Source organism: Merops nubicus, unplaced genomic scaffold (genome assembly GCF_000691845.1).
Source record: "Merops nubicus isolate BGI_N331 unplaced genomic scaffold, ASM69184v1 scaffold19677, whole genome shotgun sequence".
Classification (NCBI taxonomy): Eukaryota; Metazoa; Chordata; class Aves; order Coraciiformes; family Meropidae; genus Merops; species Merops nubicus.
The window spans coordinates 1-18,645 of record NW_008618541.1 but is presented as its reverse complement, the minus strand read 5'-3'; the positions used below and the strand labels follow the sequence as shown (position 1 = coordinate 18,645).

The window sequence follows — 18,645 nt, the reverse complement described above, 5'->3', positions numbered from 1 at the left end:
AGCAGGAATCTCTGATCAGGGCAGTCCCTGCCTGTTTTAGGGGATGCTGCTGCCTTCTCCTCTCAGACTGCTGAGCAATTCTTTCTTAAGAAAGATAATTTTGCATCCAGGGAGTCTTAAGGAAAGTCACTTATTTAGTGATGTTATTATTTAGTAGATAGCAGGGATCTGCTTAAAAATGGGTGAAAAAAATTCCCTTTTTAAAAGAATTAATGCATCAGCGTTTTTACAGGGGCTACTCAATGCTTCAAGTATTTTCTGGCAGAATTTCACTTTCTTAGGACTTTCTTTTTGCTGGGGATTTGATTCTATTGAGCCAACCCAGTCAGAGGCTGAGAGCAATACAAATATTACACTGAATCTAAAACTAAATAGAAAAAAACTAAAATCTGCATCAATAGCTTGAACTCCACATTTTAAACCAAATCCAAGCCAGCTCTTCGTTCTATCCCCTAAAGTAATTTAGAATTACATGGCTAAATAAAATTACACAGATCAGACAAAGCCAAAAAAAAAAAAAATGCTTAGAGGTATCAGGTGTTTTCAGTGGTCTTGAATGTATTTTAGAATGTTTATACTAACTTTTATCAACTTACTCTCCATCATTTTAGCTGGAATTAAATGAGAAATACTCCAATCAGACCTGTGGACTCTGTGGGGACTTCAATGGCTTGCCAGCTTACAATGAGTTCTACTCCAACAGTAAGTTTTATAAACAATAAAATTTGATTTCTGAAGTCTCCAATACCCTTTCTTTTTTGTATTTTTTTTTTTTTTTAACTCTAACATCATCAACATTCTTCTTTCCTATTCTGTTAAATTATTTACCCAGGAGATAAAATACTTTCTCAGATTGAAAATACACTGTACAGAGATCAGATAATGTGATTTAATGCTTTAAATACAAATATACTACTGGTGTTGACAACAGATGGCATATTTCTTGTATGCCATGGGTTTATTTACTTATCCAGGTAATCCCCACAAAAACAAGCCAGACTTTCACTCTTAACAAATAAATATAGAAATCTATTCACTAAAACAAAAGTCAATTGTTTTGTCTAGTGAGTACATTCATTGTTTCTCCTCTGTCTTAAAATTGATGTATCCACATTTGCCTGCTGAATTTATAATCTGTGTATGATCTTATCTTCATCATTCTACCCATTCCCAGCTTGAGCTTTCTCCTGAACCTTGTCTCACAGCAGCTTCCATGGCCCAAATCCCTGGTTAGATTCATTTCTAGCTCCCCTACACAGGCTCAGTACCTCCTGAAAAGAGTTTATTATTTTTCTGCTGTCTACATTTAGCCCATATCTGGGGCTAAATCACAGCAGTTGCTCTATCACCTTGTGACCCCTCCCCAGCAGGGGAGAGGGATCACAAAAAGGAGAGGAGATCCACAGGTTAAAATGAAAAGGGATTTATAAAACCACCAAACCAATACCTGTATGAAGCACACAGAGTTACACTCAGCCCAGGGAGCATCCAGCAGCCACAACGAGCAGGAAAGCATCCTCGGGAGCAGGATGGTGAATGAGCCCCTCCAGGGATGGGGGAGCAGGAGAAGGAAGCGGAGCAGCAGGAGGAGCCCCCCTCTCAGCAAACTTCCCTTTTCCTCCTGAGCATGGCATTTATGGGATGGGATAAACCTGCAGCCAACTCAGAGCAGCTGCCCTGGCTGGGTCCAAACTACAGCCTGCAGGCACTGGCTGGACTGGGATCCTGTCCCAGCAAAACCAGAACACCTGGTAAAAATCTTAGGTTGCTTCTAGATGTAACAGGTTCGTTGAAAAATGTTGTTTTCTAATGCTTACTGTGCCCAGGGTGCTGTGCAAGGCAAATGGAGGCAGTGATGTAGGGCTTCCTTTGGGAGAGGGGAGGATCAAGTTTAAAAGCTTAAGGGAACCAACAGCCTTGGCCTGTCCTGAGCAGAATTCTTGAGAGGAGAAAAAGATAACAGGCAGTCATCTTGAACAAAAAGCCCCAACCTTTATTATTAAACTCTTTTGTACAGATGTTAAGATGACAGCCTTGCAGTTTGGGAATATGCAGAAGATGGATGGGCCCACAGAGCATTGTGAAGACTCTGCTCCTACCCTGCCAGATAATTGCACTGCCAGCTTTGTAAGGATCCTTTGACTCTTTTTTTATATTTCTTTCAAATTTATCTATATCCTTTTATAATTTCAACTGGGTCTACAAGAAAAGCCCTCGGGTGGCAGCAACTTAAAGAGGGATATAACATTCTATTAAAGAATAATTCTGCTGAAATATCTTTCCTTTCTATTTTCTGGAAGTTGCTGATTTTATTTCTCTTCTCCCAAGGATGACATATGCCAGAAAACGCTGACCAGCTCTGCGTTTGCAGAGTGTAATGACCTGGTGGATGTCAGAGAGTACATCTCAGTTTGCCAAGATGACTTGTGCCTCTCCAAAGAGTCCAAAAACTCCTCGTGCATCTGTGACACCATTGCCGAGTACTCCCGGCAGTGTGCTCATGCTGGTGGGCACCCTCTGAACTGGAGAACCTCAAAACTCTGCCGTGAGTATCACTGGAGGAAGTCTCACTTTATGCTTTGTAGCTGACAAGCAGCTCTCAAGTGATGCTGAGGGTGAATAAGAACTTGCAGGCTGTTGAAGATGCTCCTCCAGAAGGTCCTGATGTACAACTTCCAGCTGGAAGACTTCAGCAAAAGAGCTAAAGGTGTTAATGAAGACTGGATTTTTCTCTATCAAACACATAGTGCAATTGAGAGTAAAAGTGTTAATTAATTAACTGGGAGAGTAAAGGAGGTAGATAAAAGAGAAAGAAAATTGTGTGTATTCCTAGTCCTCTCCTTTTCTCAGGGTGGCTACAGCATTTTTTGTTCTCAATTATTAACTGGGTCCCCACAGGTGTTGGGCTGGTTGAGCACTTGCTTATCTCCTCTTGCTTGGTGGTGAGGAGTTTGCAGCACTGTAATCTTCACAGAGGTTTGTGCTGAATTAAACACCCACTAGGTTAGGGCGTGTAGCTGCTGATACTGCTGCCAGCATTTGCTCCAAGACAAAAGCCCCTGAGGTCCTATTTGCCCTTCCAGTGGTATCTGAAAAATGCAAATATACCAAAGCTTTGGGAATTTAAGTCTTAGGTTTTCCTGACAATAGAGGTGTTCGTGCAAAGGGTGCCTTCAGGAGACACAAAGGCCTTGCTGGCTTCGTGGGGTCATTACCTTGCTGGCCCCACAGCTCTAGCCTGAGCCAGCTGAGCAGCAGACAGGCAGAGGAAGCACATCTCAGATGGAAAACACAGACCTAGGAGGCTAAACTGGCATGTTTTGAGAGCTGGCAGCTCACCTGCAGTTTAATGTTGGTTTATACTTAGCTGAAAAAAACATGAAGTGAATATAAAAGTTTTCATATGCAGCGAACTAGAAATAGTCTTGACTGAAAACAATCTCTCCTCCTTTAAAATTTCAGCCAAGAAGTGTCCTTACAACATGCAATACCAGGAGTGCAGCTCGCCCTGTGCTGACACGTGCACCAACCCTGAACGCTCTCAGTTCTGTGAAGAACACTGCATAGGTGGCTGTTTCTGCCCCCCAGGCAAGTTCTTACATCCTTCCACCTCTGACCTCAAAGAACAGCTTTCCTTTGAGATTTGGGCAGGTTCCATGGGGTTTAAGCTTCCTGTAGTTGAGGTTTTCAAGCATTTGTCATGTCTCAGCTGAGAAAAGGTACCTGACTGAGCTGCCAATGCATGTGCAATGCTCAAAAAGCAGGAAAGCAGAACAGCAAACGGACCAAGGCCAGTCTCCCAACAAGCCACCTGTGCTGCAGGAGGTCCCTCTTCCAAAGCAGGTGGAATTTCAGAGCATGAAGGTCGGATCCTTCCCTGGGCATGTCGGCACCGTAGCTGCGTCCAGTCACCACAGCTGCCTCTGAGGGGATACCTGGGATCTGTGACACACAAAACCAGTCTGTAGAAAACACCTCTTTAATTGTTTATGGTTTTAATCTCTTTTCTTTCTTAACCCAGGGACTGTGTTTGATGACATCAACAGCTCTGGCTGCATTCCCCGGGAGCAGTGCTCCTGTGTTTACAACGGCAACACCTACGCCACGGGAGCTGCTTTTGCAGACAAGTGCCAGTCCTGGTAATCCTTCTTACTTTCCAAACTTGCTGTTTCCTCTCATAGATTGAATGAATTTAAGGGTTTGCCCTATGCAGTTGCATCACTGGTAACTGATATGTGTGTTTAACTGACTGCTACAGTTCCAAAATATCCCTAAAGAACATTCTTTGGTTTATTTAGCCTTAACTAGCTTTGCACTCTAACTCAAGGAGATCAAAGCAAGGATTTACAATGTTTAGAGTTCTCAACAGTCAATTAAAAATCTTCCTCTTTATTTTGTTCAAACATTTGGACTTCAAGGGGAATGGAGTTACAGTGGTTTGTGTATTTGCAAATGTTTACTCTCTCTGGAGAAAGCAAAGGACGACACAACACAACTCTGATTGCACAACTGTTCATCCTGTACCTGTGCACCACCACATCACCTTAGAAAACAGCTACACTCTGCATCAGCAGCTGACATTTCTGATTATTTCTGATACATCTGTACAACACAACAGGAGAGAATTTAATTTGACAGTGTGCTTTATGTTAGCTGCAAATCCCAAGCAATTACTCATCCAACGCCTCTTGCTGGAGAATTCACCTGTCCAAAGGAGGAAAACAATTAAATAAAGTGAATGTGGACCAGAGTAATTCCTTTTGTGAGCATGTGATGAAAAATTAAAGTCCTAAACCTCGATTTACTGGGTGTCAAACCACAGCTGGAGGGGACACACAGGAGTGATGTAGCTGAGCCCACCCCAGTGTAAGTCCCTTGGCTCTGGACTCCCGTCACTGATCCCAGCTAACTCTGTGCTCTCTCTCCCAGTACCTGTAACGGAGGCCAGTGGAGCTGCCAGGACAAGTCCTGCCCAGGAACGTGCTCAGTAGAGGGAGGCTCACACATCTCCACATATGATAAGAAGAACTATGATCACCACGGAGACTGCACTTATGTCCTTTCTAAGGTGAGACCCAGACATTGACAGGTCAGAAAGAGGAGGTGACCTCAATCAACGCTTTTGAAACCTACCTCTCTGGACACACAGATGTGAAACTGCCTCTCACTGAGCCAGATGTTTACTAGAACATCTGCTGCCATTCAAATAACAATTGTCAGTTAACTATGAGGATGTCATGCACCAACATCTGGTGTTCACTGGGGAATTTCCACTTCTGTGATGTAGTGATTGCTGAGAGTTTTGCCTTCTTTAAGGGCTTGCTTAGTCCTTAATCTTGCTAAGCCCTTAGTCCTTGATCTTTTAAAGGCTTTTTCTGTTTTCTGTCTGTTCTTTGCTGTTTTCCTTCTCTGCAAAATTCATTTAAAAAGAAAAATATATAAGCTGTATGCCCTGAAAAATGTTTTATCTGAAACTTCTGTCTAGAATTGGTACTAGGTACAGAAAAATGAGAGATAAAGGAGAATTGGATCAAACATTAGAAGTGGGCATGAAGAAAACTTCCAAATATGGATAGCATTAATAAAATGCAAAACTAGGTTTTAATTCTCTTGTTGTCCCTAATTGTTACAAAAGGTAAAACTGAAGCTTAAAAGAAAGCTTTGGATTTGGGAGAGTCTGAATCTTCTCCAGAAACGGAAATATTCTTTTCAAAGTTGAGAGAAAATTTTACAGGGAAAGCTTCTGTAATTAGCCTTTCATGAATTAACTTCTGACTTTGGTGTTTCACAGCACTGTACAGATGAAACATTCACCATCCTGGCAGAGCTGAGGAAATGTGGCGTGACAGACAGCGAGACGTGCTTAAAGACAGTGACCCTCAGCATGAACAAAGGGCAAACTGTAAGACTGCAAATTAAGCAGGGGAAACAGCTATTTAAGCATATGGGGAGCAAAAAAAGATGGGTAAACAATTATTAAGTATATGGGGAGCAAAGAAATCGGGGAACTGCCTTTCTCTCTCCAGTGGTCAGCACATAGAATAAGTATGTGTTACTTTTAATCGAGTGAAAAGAATCTGATGTTGTTATGAAAATCAGATCAGCCATAAATCTGGCTTTGCAGGAAGTTCATTAAGGAAATCATTGTACTCACAAAGCAGAAAAAAGCTATTTTCTCTGCCTATTAAATGGAAAAAACAACCATGAGCTTTTAGCTTAGAAACAGCAAGTACAACAGTGAGGGATGTAATTCATCCCAAAGATGTGTTCAGAGAAACAGAGATGATGTAATTCTCTAAGGAGCTGACAAAATAATTCTTTTGTAGCAGGGGCAATTAGTAAAGTGTGCAAAGTGGAAGGAGGAAGGAGGCAAAATCACAAAAATCTTCCCTTATTATTTAATATCCATTTAATTAATATCACTGTGATCATCTCCGTTATCACTCTTTGGACTACAGCTGCCCTTCACACAGTTGCCTCTTCTTCCTCTTCCTTTCCAGCTCATCGAGGTCAAATCTGATGGTGGTGTGTTTGTGAACTCCATCTACACCCAGCTGCCCTTCTCAGCAGGTAGTTTTTTCTCTAACAATCCATGAGCAATAACCTCAGAGCTTTAACTCCACACCTGCTTCTTTGCTTAAACTACGGGAGATTCAAAGGCTGTGATCTGCTCAGAACCTGCATCTTCACACCTTGGTTCTCTTTGGGATATTTCTTGAGTCACACCAGTGCTTTTGAATGAAAAAACATTTCCTTGGGCAGAAATTTGATTTTTGCTGTCCCAATAACTAATGATTCTATGCAGTATCTCTGACCTCCAGAACTGTTTATTTCCCCCCTCTAGCAGAGTGGTGGCTCCAATGCATGCTGTACAATCTTAAAACAAAACTAGGAGCATTCATTTTAGTGCTCAATGCTACACAATTTTCCCTTCTTATTCTCTTGGACAGTGTCATCTCCAGCTGCTTGATGTTGAGACAGCAAATAAACAACTTAGTAGCCACCAGCAAACTCTGAATTGTAAATTTTGATTTATATTCCTGATTCGTTTTCCTAAAGATTGGGTTTATTTTACCTTGGAATTTACAATAATTCAATCCCAGAATGCTGTAGTGGTTCAGTTTCCAGCCTTTCACCTCAATCAGAAAGCCAACGTCCTGTTTTTCACCTGTAGCTAACGTCACCGTGTTCAGACCCTCGACGTTCTTCATCATCGTGCAGACAAACCTTGGTGTCCACCTGGAAGTCCAAATCACACCCATCATGCAAGTGTTTGTGAGACTGGATCCTGCTTTCAAGAACCAGACCTGTGGTAAGTGAATGAAAGACAAAAAGCATCCTCCTGGAGGTCTTCTGGCCAACACGAGCAGCATTAAACTTTTCATTGCTTTTCAACAGGTCTGTGTGGAAACTTCAATAATATCCAAACCGATGATTTCAAGGCCATAAGTGGAATAATTGAAGGGACAGCAACAGCATTTGCTAATACATGGAAAACTCAGGCTTCCTGCCCCAACGTCCAGCGCAGCTTTGAGAACCCCTGTGCACTCAGCATCGACAACGGTGTGTGCTTCTGAGAGCTTCTGATAGGTTTTTGGGTTTTTTTGCTCATCCCTAAGGAAAAAACATCTGTTGGAAAGCAAAGATAAGGGAATGAAGACTTCTAAACTTGGTAAAAATATATGTCTGGAATTAGAAGCAAAGATTCCAAATGGAAGCATGTAAGATAAGTAACAAAGTAAAGGAAGAGTCACAGAAATATAACAGAAGGCAACTGTATGGGCACTGAAAATAGAGAGGATGTCTAATTATTTAGGATTGCAGGAGTATCTCTGGAAGTCTTTTATTCATCCCCTTCATCAAGCACTTTTCTTTGGGTTTAGGAACCTCAGCCCACAAGCTGAGTGAAAAAAAAAGACAGGAGAAGTCTGATGTAATCTCAGAACTGGCTTTCTAGACCAGGGTTTTGTGACAGATGACAGACAAAGGGTAACGTGGTGTCCACTGGTCGTTCTCTCCACAGAAAAATACGCCGAGCACTGGTGTGGGCTGCTGACAGACAGCGAGGGACCTTTTGCTGCCTGTCACCACGCAGTGAACCCCTCTGTTCACCACACGGTACTTTGCCAGGCTGCTTTTCCCTGTAGGAACAACAGGAATAGGATCATTACAACCGGCAGGCAGAGGAGGGCAGCTCCAGACACTGCACCTGCATCTTCATTCCTGTAGCTCAGCTCCTCCTTCTTTCAATGTGTGCTTGATCCTGACTTGCTTGCAAATGAAAAGGCAGCTATTTATGATTTATTTAATCTCCTGAGTGGACATACACAGATGGTAGGAAGTAGATGCAAAGACATGTCAAGTGGATATTCAGATAACGGTGCGTTGTTGTCTCACCAGCCCCAGATCTCATTAATAACCACTCAGCACAGAAAGCCCATCAGCTAATTAACATCATTCTGCTAACAACGTGTTGCCAATCTTTCTTCTCACTGTGAACCATCCAGGTGTGGACAGTGGGAAAGTGATGTCTGGACTGGGTGCTGTGAACACAGCTCCATCCTCTGCCGTGCAGCACATTCATAAACATGGTTTGGAGGAAGATGAAGCTGCTAAATGTACAATGGGTTTTAAGACCATTATTTCCCAATAATAACTGCAGCCATCGATTGACTTTCCATTACCTTCATTCTCCTCTGCCAGGAAACTCAGACACAGACTGAGAAGCAATAAAGTTGTGTTGGTGTTGTCTATGAGTGAGACTATCTGAAGAAGGCTTAGGGCATGAGATGAGATAGATAACATTCTTTTTTCTTTTCATTTGACAATATTACCAGTGCTGAGACTTTATTTTTCTCTGTATTCTCAGAACTGCATGTTTGACACCTGTAACTGTGAAAATAGTGAGGACTGCCTCTGTGCAGCTCTGTCTTCCTACGTGAGAGCCTGTGCTGCTAGAGGAATCCAGCTCCCTGGCTGGAGGACTGATGTCTGCTGTAAGTACTCTGAACCTTTTCCTGAGAGAACACATCCATAAAAGTTGCTTGTCACAGAGTATTTCATGCTGATTTCTAGACAAATCTAGGAGGCTTTGCAGAAGGGAACGTGTTAAGTGAACTCCTGGAAGGAATTCTCTGTTGTTTCCTTAGAATCAATCCATTGCTAGAATCAATATGAACAGGCAGGAGACACAGCTTGGGAAAGAGCTGCTGGTATGGAATTGCCTCTACCTGTTCCTGTGACTTTGAATTTCACTGCAGCTTTATGTATCACAAGTTATTGTAGAGAAAATGTGACATATTAGAATAGCAGCACTAGCAATACTAACCAGAGCTCCTGCAGATGAAGGTCTCTGAAGCTGCATGCTGGGTTCTGCTCATCTCATAGTTTATCCAGTCTAGCAGGAGACATTCAAAGAGACGTTTTGGTTCACACTTCAAAGGGTGTGGAAGTCTTGGCAATGCATGGCAGCAACAAATGGAGTTTTATTCCCAAGACTTCATCTGAAAAAATATTGTCTTCTTTACATCCATCACTTCCTCCACCTGTACAGCAGCTTTTCAGGTCTAACTCTGGAAGTATGCAGAAATACCTTTACTTGAAAGATTCAGCACAGGCAGAGGTGTACAGTATTCTTTACACGTTCTTTCTACTGCCTGGGGGGGATTTTTACCCACCAGAAATTACCATCTGGAATTAACAAACCTATTTATTCTCCTCTCTCAAGCAAAATACACCACCTCATGTCCCAAATCCCTAAGCTACAGCTACACCATCTCCTCCTGTCCACCCACCTGCCGATGTCCCAAATCCCTAAGCTACAGCTACACCCCCCCCTCCTGCCCCCCCCCCTGCCGGGCTCTGAGCGAGCCTGATGTCACCTGCAGCATCGAGTTTGTCCCCGTGGATGGCTGCACCTGCACAAATGGCACCTACATGGATGAGAGTGGCAAATGTGTGCCTGCTAGCCAATGCCCCTGCTACTACAGAGGATCTCCCATACCCCTGGGAGAAGTCATCCGTGAAAATGGGCTTGTTTGGTAAGGGAATCTTTTGCAATAGTAGATGTATTTCCTTGTTAAAATCTGCTACATTTAAATGAATCTCACCATGCCTTGCCTCAATTTCAATACAGAGGTTTATGGGGATGCACCCAAGGGTGCTGAAGGAGCTGGTGGAAGTTCTCCAGGCCACTTTCCATCATTTACCAGCAGTCCTGGCTAACTGGGGAGGTTCCAGTTGACTGGAGGTTAACAAATGTGATGCCCATGGAATCATAGAATGGCTTGGGTTGGAAGGGACCTTATCTACAAGAAGAGCCAGAAGGGAGGACAGGACAGGAGGAAATGGCCTCAAGTTGTGCCAGGGGAGGTTTAGGTTCAAAACTAGGAAAAATTTCTTCCCCAAAAGGGTTGTCAAGGCCTGGCCCAGACTGCCCAGGGCAGGGGTGGAGTTCTCATCCCTGGAGGGACCTACAAGTTGTGGAGATGTGGTCTTAAAGATCTTTTCCAACCTGAATGATTTTATGACTCTATGATATTTCCAGATTGATAGAGCAGTTGTGTTTAGGTACATTTTCTATTTAACTCCATGACTTCTCAAGCATAAAATTATGACAACACCAGCAAGAAGAGATCTTAAGAGAAAGTAACAAGCAGAGACAAAGATTATGATTTTTCCTGTTAAGTAACAACAGGTATCACATGAAAGCAGCACTGGTAGTGGTATTGAGGGAAATTATTCCCTGAATTCCTTCCAAACTTCTGGAACTGGACAAGAGAGAAGTAGCTCTCAGTCCCAGTACCTGTTTTGAGAGAAAAAAAAAAACTAAAAAATGTTTTTCCCTCTCTTACAGTAATTGCATCCAGGGACAATTGAATTGCATTGGAGCACCCAATCCCACTCCAGGTAAAATCTTCCACTTATCTTCTTCTCTCTGCCAGGTTTTGGACAGAAAGAGTTGATAGAATTGATTTTTCTTAATGGATTTTTAAATAATAGAAGTATTTCTGATATAGTTATAGTGCAGCTGTTATCATAAAAGGCAGCAGTGAACTTAGATTAATGGTAAGACCTCCTCTTCATAAAGATTTTTCTCTGAAATACTATGGGTTTTCTTCTTCTGGGAATTCAGTGCTCTGAAGTGAATCTATTTAGCAGATTGACTAGGGACAGCAGTCCACACTAACTGAAATACCCAATTTCCAAAGAATTTCTAGTTAGTTTTTATGGCCCCAGCTGCGAGATAAACCCTGTGCTATTTCTTACTGCTCCCACTTCTCTCCTTCCTCCAGCCTGTAAATCTCCCATGGTCTACTTCGACTGCAGAAACACCACGGCAGGAACAACTGGAGCAGAGTGCCAAAAAAGTTGCCAGACTCTGGACATGCAGTGTGTAAGTTTGTCGTGGCTGGGTGAAATGGTGCTTCTGGGCTTGTCTGCTCTGAAGGGATGGGTCTATCAGATCCACTCCAAATCTACAACACAGATACTTTGTTCTTGTAGGAAAAGTCTCAAACACATTAATAATAGGTGCCTTAGACCAAAGTATAATCAAGTAACACCCAATTTAATTAATGTTTCATGTCCACCTTTCTTCAGCTACTGCAGGCAACAGTAATTAGTAGTGAAAATATTGAGGGTTCTGCCACACATTTTAGTGCTTTAGGAGAAAATTAGTGGCTATAAACTGGCCAGGAGAGATCATTCTCCCTCATACCATGATGTGATTGTGAATTTCTTGCACATCTAATTATGACTCCACCTTGGTGCGTGGTAGCCACGAGCCATTTCATGAAGGAGTACCACAGGAGAGAAACTGATTTTAACCTGACTTGACTAACACAGAGCAAGACTTAAGATTCAATGTATTTCAGATTTCACAGCCCCCAGTAGAGCAGTCAGGGTGGGCACACATAAACCATTGATCTTTAACAGAAGTATATTCTCTTAAATCAGTGCTAATAACTTCCTTTGTTTTTTTCCATTCAGTGCTTTGTATTCCTCTTCCCTGTAAGCTGGGCAGCAATAAGATCATAGACATTCTGCAAGCATTTAACCTTCCTTTTTCTACTGTGATTATTTCTTTCTGAAATTCTGTCTCACTCTTGGCTTTTGCAGTATAACACACAGTGTCTGTCTGGCTGTGTGTGCCCAGCCGGCCTGGTGTCCGATGGCAGCGGTGGCTGCATTCCTGAAGAGGAATGTCCATGCATTCACAACGAAGCCATGTACCAGCCTGGGGAGAAGATCAACGTTGACTGTAACACCTGGTAAACATTGCCTCAGAAGCAGCTTTCCTGGTTCCATCATTTGCCTTTCCAAAGTTTTTAAATGGTACAGAAGTGAGGAAAGATTTGGGCTGCACATTTCATCTGCTGAGGGACCTTTTCGTTTTGGATTAAACAGTATGAGCAGGTTTCCTTCTGATGTAGGCAGATGGCCAAAGCACAGAACGGGGGAAAATCTTTAGGGCAACAGCATTCATTAAGTCATGCATTCATTAAGTATCATCCTGTTTTGCAGTTAACACACCCAGAGCAGCAGAACAGAGCTTTGCTTTCATTCTTCCCATGAAAAGTGTACAAGACTATTTTAACTCCAGAATCAATGCCACATTTACCAGGGATGAGCTGCCAAACGAATCCTGAGTTGTTGGGATGTGTCTACACAAAAGGGTTTTATTATTAAAATATTTGACTCTCCTTCCTAGTGTATGCAAGAACAGGAAGTGGGAATGCACCGAAAATCAGTGTCTGGGCACTTGTGCTGTCTATGGAGATGGTCACTATACCACCTTTGATGACAAAAGGTTCAGCTTCAATGGGAACTGTGAATACACACTGGTCCAGGTACTGAGAATGAGCAACAGCAAATGAGACATAACCTTGACTGTGTCTACAAAAATAATATCTTTTTAAATGTTTTTCTTTACCCAGGACCACTGTGGGAAGAGTGGCACAACCAATGGCACCTTCAGGGTTATCACTGAAAATATCCCCTGTGGCAACACTGGGACAACTTGCTCAAAATCTATCAAAGTTTTCTTAGAGGTAGGAAAGTTTTGTGTATAAAGGAGGTTTTGTGTATAGACTAGATTTGTTCTGTCTCTGTTCAGGGCCTGGGAGAAGCCTAGATAACCCAATGCTTCAAGGAAGTCAGAAAAATATTTTAAAAAGCAAATCAACTTCTAAATTAGGCTTAAATCAGATTCAAGTGAAATATTTGCTAGAGCTTCCCACCTTTCTATCTTTTCCATTTCCCACCCTGTCTTATGCCACTCTCAGGCAAACTACAGATCTACAGGAAAATTGTCTATGGAAGAAATTCACCCTGTCACATCAGAAGGAGATTTTATTCTGTGCAATGCAGTTCCTCCAAAACTCTCCAAAAACTCACCATTTAAAATACCTTTTTACCCCAGTTCCAGAAACCTGAGCTTTGCACTGTATGCTTTTATCCCATGGGGATTATTTGTTTTCATTATATGAACTGTTTGTAGTACTCCTAAAAGCAGAAGAACATGCTGAGGAGCTGTTTCAGCTACTGAGTTCACTTCTAATCACCTCCTCCTGCTGTTGCAGAGCCATGAACTGATCCTTGGGGAGGAGCACATCAGTGTTGTGAAGAGGGGACAGGATGAGCAGGTGCCATACACGGTCCGCACCATGGGTACCTACCTGGTAATTGAGACCACCAGTGGACTCATCCTCATGTGGAACAAGAAAACCAGCATCTTCATCAAGCTCAGCCCTGGCTTTAAGGTGTGGAACTAGCAGTTAAATGTCAATTTACAGCCCAGATCTGGATTGGGTGTGAATTTTGTTGAGGTCCTGCCAAGACCCCAGGGAGGTGATGTCTCTTCCATTCCTGTGGGACATCCCATGTCGTTTTTTCATTCCTCTGGTGCTTCAGGAAGACCTGTCATCATCTTGCTGCTGCTCTAAGCACTGAAGGCACCTTTCAATGTCTATGTGGCCTGACAGAACTTGAGCTGGCAAACTGCTTTTGTGGACTTGAATTTGTTAAAATTACCCACTGAACCTTGGGAGAGGTTATCAGACCTTAACATGACATAGCTACAGGGGTAGACATCAACTGAGGAGTCTTGATCTTGAAAGTAATCCATTGTTTCCAGTTCTCACTGGCAAAATCCAAATCAAATTATCCTACTCCAAGGGGGAAGGAGGGAGATTTCTGGATGTGCCAAAAAGGGATTTCTTCTCATACCTGTGAGCAGTCACAACAGTAAAGACTCAATGAGCAGGCGTGTGGCTGGACTGGTAGTGTTCATGAGAGCTTTGTAAAGCTGGGTTTTATATGTACATCTGTTGTATAAAACAGCTTAAATGAACAGCCTACTGTGAGTCCTTGTTCCCTTGTTGAAGATACCTCAAAGACAGAAGCTTACAATGGCAAAGATGGGTTTATTCTTCAACATTTAAGTCAACAACAGCATCCTCCCAGCTTTACTGGTTGTGTTCTGCTACTGAGGAAACAAAGGATGAAGATGTTCAGGAATGATAAAATGGAAAGGCACCATTCTAAGAGATGAATTTCAAGTATTCTTTCCATTTCAAATGTTGTTTCAAGTTTTCTCACATCCATTATTATTTTCTTTGCTTCCTTTTGCAGGGACAAATCTGTGGCCTTTGTGGAAATTATGATGGCAATGGCATCAACGACTTCACTACAAGGAGTCAGTCTGTGGTAGAGAACGTCCTAGAGTTTGGAAACAGCTGGAAAGTATCCTCTACATGTCCTGATGCTTACAGCATAAAGGACCCTTGTTCCACCAACCCTTACCGAAAGTCCTGGTCAGAGAAGCAGTGCAGCATCATCAACAGCAACGTCTTCGCAGCCTGTCACTCCCAGGTACTGCCAGGGCAGAAGTTTACTCTGGGAAGACCAGATCTGTGTGTTATGGAATCATAGAGAAATGTCTAATTCATGGGCATGTCTCACTGCCAGAAAAACATCAATCTGAATCCTAACAATGGGACAGATCTATCATCTGTACTTGTAAGAAATATTACGATTTTAAGGAAATCACCCCAGCAGAGCTAAGAAAGAACTTAGAAAGCAGGACGTATGGTATGACATTTCTTTTCAACAACAGGTTGAGCCAGCAGGGTATTACCAAGCGTGTGTGACAGATGCTTGTGCCTGTGACACGGGGGGAGACTGTGATTGCTTCTGCACAGCAGTGGCTGCCTATGCTCAAGCCTGCAGTGAAGTTGGTGTCTGCGTAGCCTGGAGAACCCCATCGATCTGCCGTGAGTTTTCTGCCCCAAATGTTTCTTCTGTGAGTGCAGTTAAATGTTGTTTGTTTTTCTTTTTATGAACACATCCAAATTTCTCTCTCTCCTTAGCACTGTTCTGCGACTACTACAACCAACACGGGGAATGTGAGTGGCACTACAAGCCTTGTGGAGCACCTTGCATGAAGACCTGTAGGAACCCAAGTGGAAAATGCCTCCATGACTTGCCAGGTTTAGAAGGTAAAAAAGCTGCCAGTATCTTTAAGTGGGGACGTTTTATTATATTATTAATTGTCTTTAATGGAGTGTATTTCCCCCATCAGGGACATTTGCACCATGCAATTCTCTTCAATGTTATTGCACCCACCTGAAGGGAGGCAGAGTATGGGAATTTGAGTTAAAATCTTCTCTAGGACTAAGTCCTTCTGGGTGGGCTCTTGCTGATGTTAGTTCTCTGCACGACTTCCTAGAATTATTGAAAAAAATAAAAGCAGTAAAAATTATGACTATTCAAAACAAACCCTGCACACACATTCTGCACAAACAAAACCTTCCCTGCCTTGATCTGATTGTCACCTTCTCTGCCTCCTCCGTGGCCTTTCCCTTTCTGCAGGCTGCTACCCGAGCTGCCCCCCAGACAAGCCGTATTTCCACGAGGATGAGATGAAGTGTGTGAATCTCTGTGACTGTTATGAGGAGGAAGATGGAAAGATATATGAACGGGAGGAGTGTAAAGTATGGTAAGACTTGACACGCCAGCCTCACCCTGTATGAGGGAAAATGATCCAAACAAACAGTGGTGGGCAGTTGCACGTCCCTGTTACGTGACAGGAGTGGTTTATGCTGCCTGTGTGCAATGCCTTGGTATCTAACATAGTATGTGGTTTTCCTACTAGTAGTAGTAAGAAGTTCTTCTGTGATCTTGTGTTCTGCTGAATTTGTTCCTGATGATGTTGTAAATCTTCAGCATAAAGACAGAAAGAGAACTGCACATCATTTACAACCAGGAGTTCTCTATTTCCCATTCCTATGGCAGGGAAATTACTGTTCCAGGAGTACAGATATGTAATAGAAGTCTATGTCCAAGGATTTTATTACAACCTCATACTGCTTGTAGTATTTAGATTCTTCCCCTCTTTAGCCTGCTTTTTACATTGCAAGAGCAAGGAAAGTGATAAAGAAGGAAAGTCTTCCTTAAGACTTCTACCTCTATCTTTGCCTAATATTGAGCTTCACTTCTATGTTTGGGTTTAACATAAAGAGAGATTTTGGAAAACAATGGCAAAAAAAAGAAACCAATGTGAACTGGACACTAAAGAAATAAACAAAGAAAGTGTCCTGTCTCTTGATGCTGGTATCTGGCTGGAAGATGACTAATAAAATTCCCTCATAATCAAATAATGTGGTTTTTTTATTTCAGTGAATGCACACCAGAAGGTTTACAGTGCAAGTTTGATGATAAAGGTAAGAAGAACGATTAAGAAAATGAAATGTTGGATGATATTATCTTTACATAGATGCCTGACAACAAACTTCTTCTGAATTACAGCATGCTACTGCATTTATGAAGAGAAAAGCTATAAATATGGTGAGGTCATCTACAACACCACAGATGGAGCTGGCTGGTGTCTCAGTGCAATGTGCGACGTCAATGGAACAATAAACAGAGAGATCAACAGATGTGGCTCTACAACAACCCCCTTCACATTTTCTACAAGTCGACCCACAACTACTGCTCCAGGTATGCATCAATAAGTCTTTAAAATGATGGAAAAAAGTACTCTGGAAGGGACTGGAAATTGCCTGAGAGGGACTGAAAGGAAGGGCCTTTCAATAGCTTAATGGCATAGAATTCTACTGGAAACTGTTGACTTCTGCTGGAGCCACCCATTCATCTGGCAGCTTCAGTTGCTAAGGAGACCATAAGGAGGTAGGAAGGGGTAGTGCCTTTTTTACCACACTCACTCTTCATTGCTTCACCATGTCTTTTCCAGGGGGAATAAAATGATAGCGATTATTAATCATTCCACCCTGGAGAATCTCCTCCTTTCCTTGCAAACACCACCCAGCAGTTTTAGACCAACTTCCAAAAACACAAAAGACAATGACTGCCAGTTTTTAAACCACCAACTACATTAGTGCAAAGTGGAGATAAGAAATGTAGTTTGAGGAAATGCTCAAATTATTTAAAACCATTCTTTGGAACCTTTCCTAACTGTATTTAACAAGCGAACCAACATGTTCCATCTACTCCTACAGTACACTCCAATATATTAAATATCTATTTATAAATGTATTACATGTTATCATATTAAAATAAGTAGAAAAATCATTAACCTATACAAATATTTTCAAACCTGTGTGGTTATGGAGTGAAGTGTAAATAAGTGTAGAGAGAATACCAAGGAGAATGGAACCTCCTCTTCCTTACATCATAGCAAAGGTGAGATAATATCATCCTATGAATTGATGTCCCCCACAGAGGATATCATACTAGCTATATTTAACTACAACTTCTAAAATAAATGCCACAAAAGGTATCACCAGAAAAAGAAGACAAACATGAGATAAAAACATGCCTTAGAAATGAAATTTGAGCCTATCAAAGCAAGTTCCTTAAAAGTAAAACAATACAGCAACACCTACAAAATTCCATACAAGGAAAAGTATGGGAGGTGAATATTTCTTACCTGGCACTTCAATAAGAAGAGACAAGTTTTTATGTTTCCTCCTTTCAATTCCAGAGCTGACAAGCACAGCACCAGTGACGACTGTGTGTGTGAAGAAGGTGTGCTCCTGGTCGGGCTGGTTCGACTCCACGCAGCCCGGAGACACCGCGGACGGTGGGGATGATGAAACCTTGGCAAATCTCAGAGCTAAAGGGTACAGAGTGTGCAAAAACCCAGACGAAGTTCAGTGCAGAGCCAAAGAACACCCCGACGTGGAGCTCCACCAGCTAAACCAGACAGTAGAATGCAGTCCCAGCACAGGACTGAAATGCAACAACGCAGAGCAGGAGGACCAGCAGTGCTACAATTACGAGGTCCGAGTGTTGTGCTGCAGCTATGTGCCCTGTTCAGAAACACAAACCACAACCCCGAGAACCACGGGAGCAACCACAACACCTACTGCTGCAGAAACAACAACGCTGACAGTACAGACAAAGATCAAACCGACAACACCGAAACAAGAGACGGAGACGCAAAGAACAGAACTACCCACAGTGACCCCGAGAGACACGGAGCACACAACAGCTCCAGCTGAAAGATCCTCTACAGCAAGGACAACACAAACCCCAACAGCAGGACACCAGACCACGTCTGCTCCAGCAGAAACCTCCACAGTGGCAACCGTGCCCCCAACATCACCCACCACTGCCTCCACT

General features: G+C 42.5%; 1 protein-coding gene across 1 annotated transcript in view; it reads left to right on the top strand.

The window, feature by feature from the left end:
• Positions 1-18,414, top strand: part of LOC103776006 (mucin-5B-like) — a gene marked incomplete at both ends in the record, with an annotated part of 20,547 nt that extends 2,133 nt beyond the window's left edge. The window contains 26 exons of the mRNA XM_008943485.1: positions 612-702; positions 2,018-2,127; positions 2,329-2,545; positions 3,463-3,588; positions 4,022-4,139; positions 4,930-5,068; positions 5,792-5,902; positions 6,501-6,570; positions 7,175-7,312; positions 7,399-7,563; positions 8,024-8,118; positions 8,870-8,996; positions 9,728-10,040; positions 10,856-10,908; positions 11,295-11,395; positions 12,121-12,272; positions 12,713-12,851; positions 12,939-13,052; positions 13,584-13,763; positions 14,635-14,874; positions 15,119-15,275; positions 15,372-15,500; positions 15,874-16,000; positions 16,681-16,724; positions 16,810-17,001; positions 18,020-18,414. Of these exons, the coding sequence (XP_008941733.1) occupies positions 612-702; positions 2,018-2,127; positions 2,329-2,545; positions 3,463-3,588; positions 4,022-4,139; positions 4,930-5,068; positions 5,792-5,902; positions 6,501-6,570; positions 7,175-7,312; positions 7,399-7,563; positions 8,024-8,118; positions 8,870-8,996; positions 9,728-10,040; positions 10,856-10,908; positions 11,295-11,395; positions 12,121-12,272; positions 12,713-12,851; positions 12,939-13,052; positions 13,584-13,763; positions 14,635-14,874; positions 15,119-15,275; positions 15,372-15,500; positions 15,874-16,000; positions 16,681-16,724; positions 16,810-17,001; positions 18,020-18,414 (3,843 nt within the window). The remainder of the gene's footprint in view (positions 1-611; positions 703-2,017; positions 2,128-2,328; positions 2,546-3,462; positions 3,589-4,021; positions 4,140-4,929; positions 5,069-5,791; positions 5,903-6,500; positions 6,571-7,174; positions 7,313-7,398; positions 7,564-8,023; positions 8,119-8,869; positions 8,997-9,727; positions 10,041-10,855; positions 10,909-11,294; positions 11,396-12,120; positions 12,273-12,712; positions 12,852-12,938; positions 13,053-13,583; positions 13,764-14,634; positions 14,875-15,118; positions 15,276-15,371; positions 15,501-15,873; positions 16,001-16,680; positions 16,725-16,809; positions 17,002-18,019) is intronic.
• Positions 18,415-18,645: the final 231 nt, after the last annotated feature.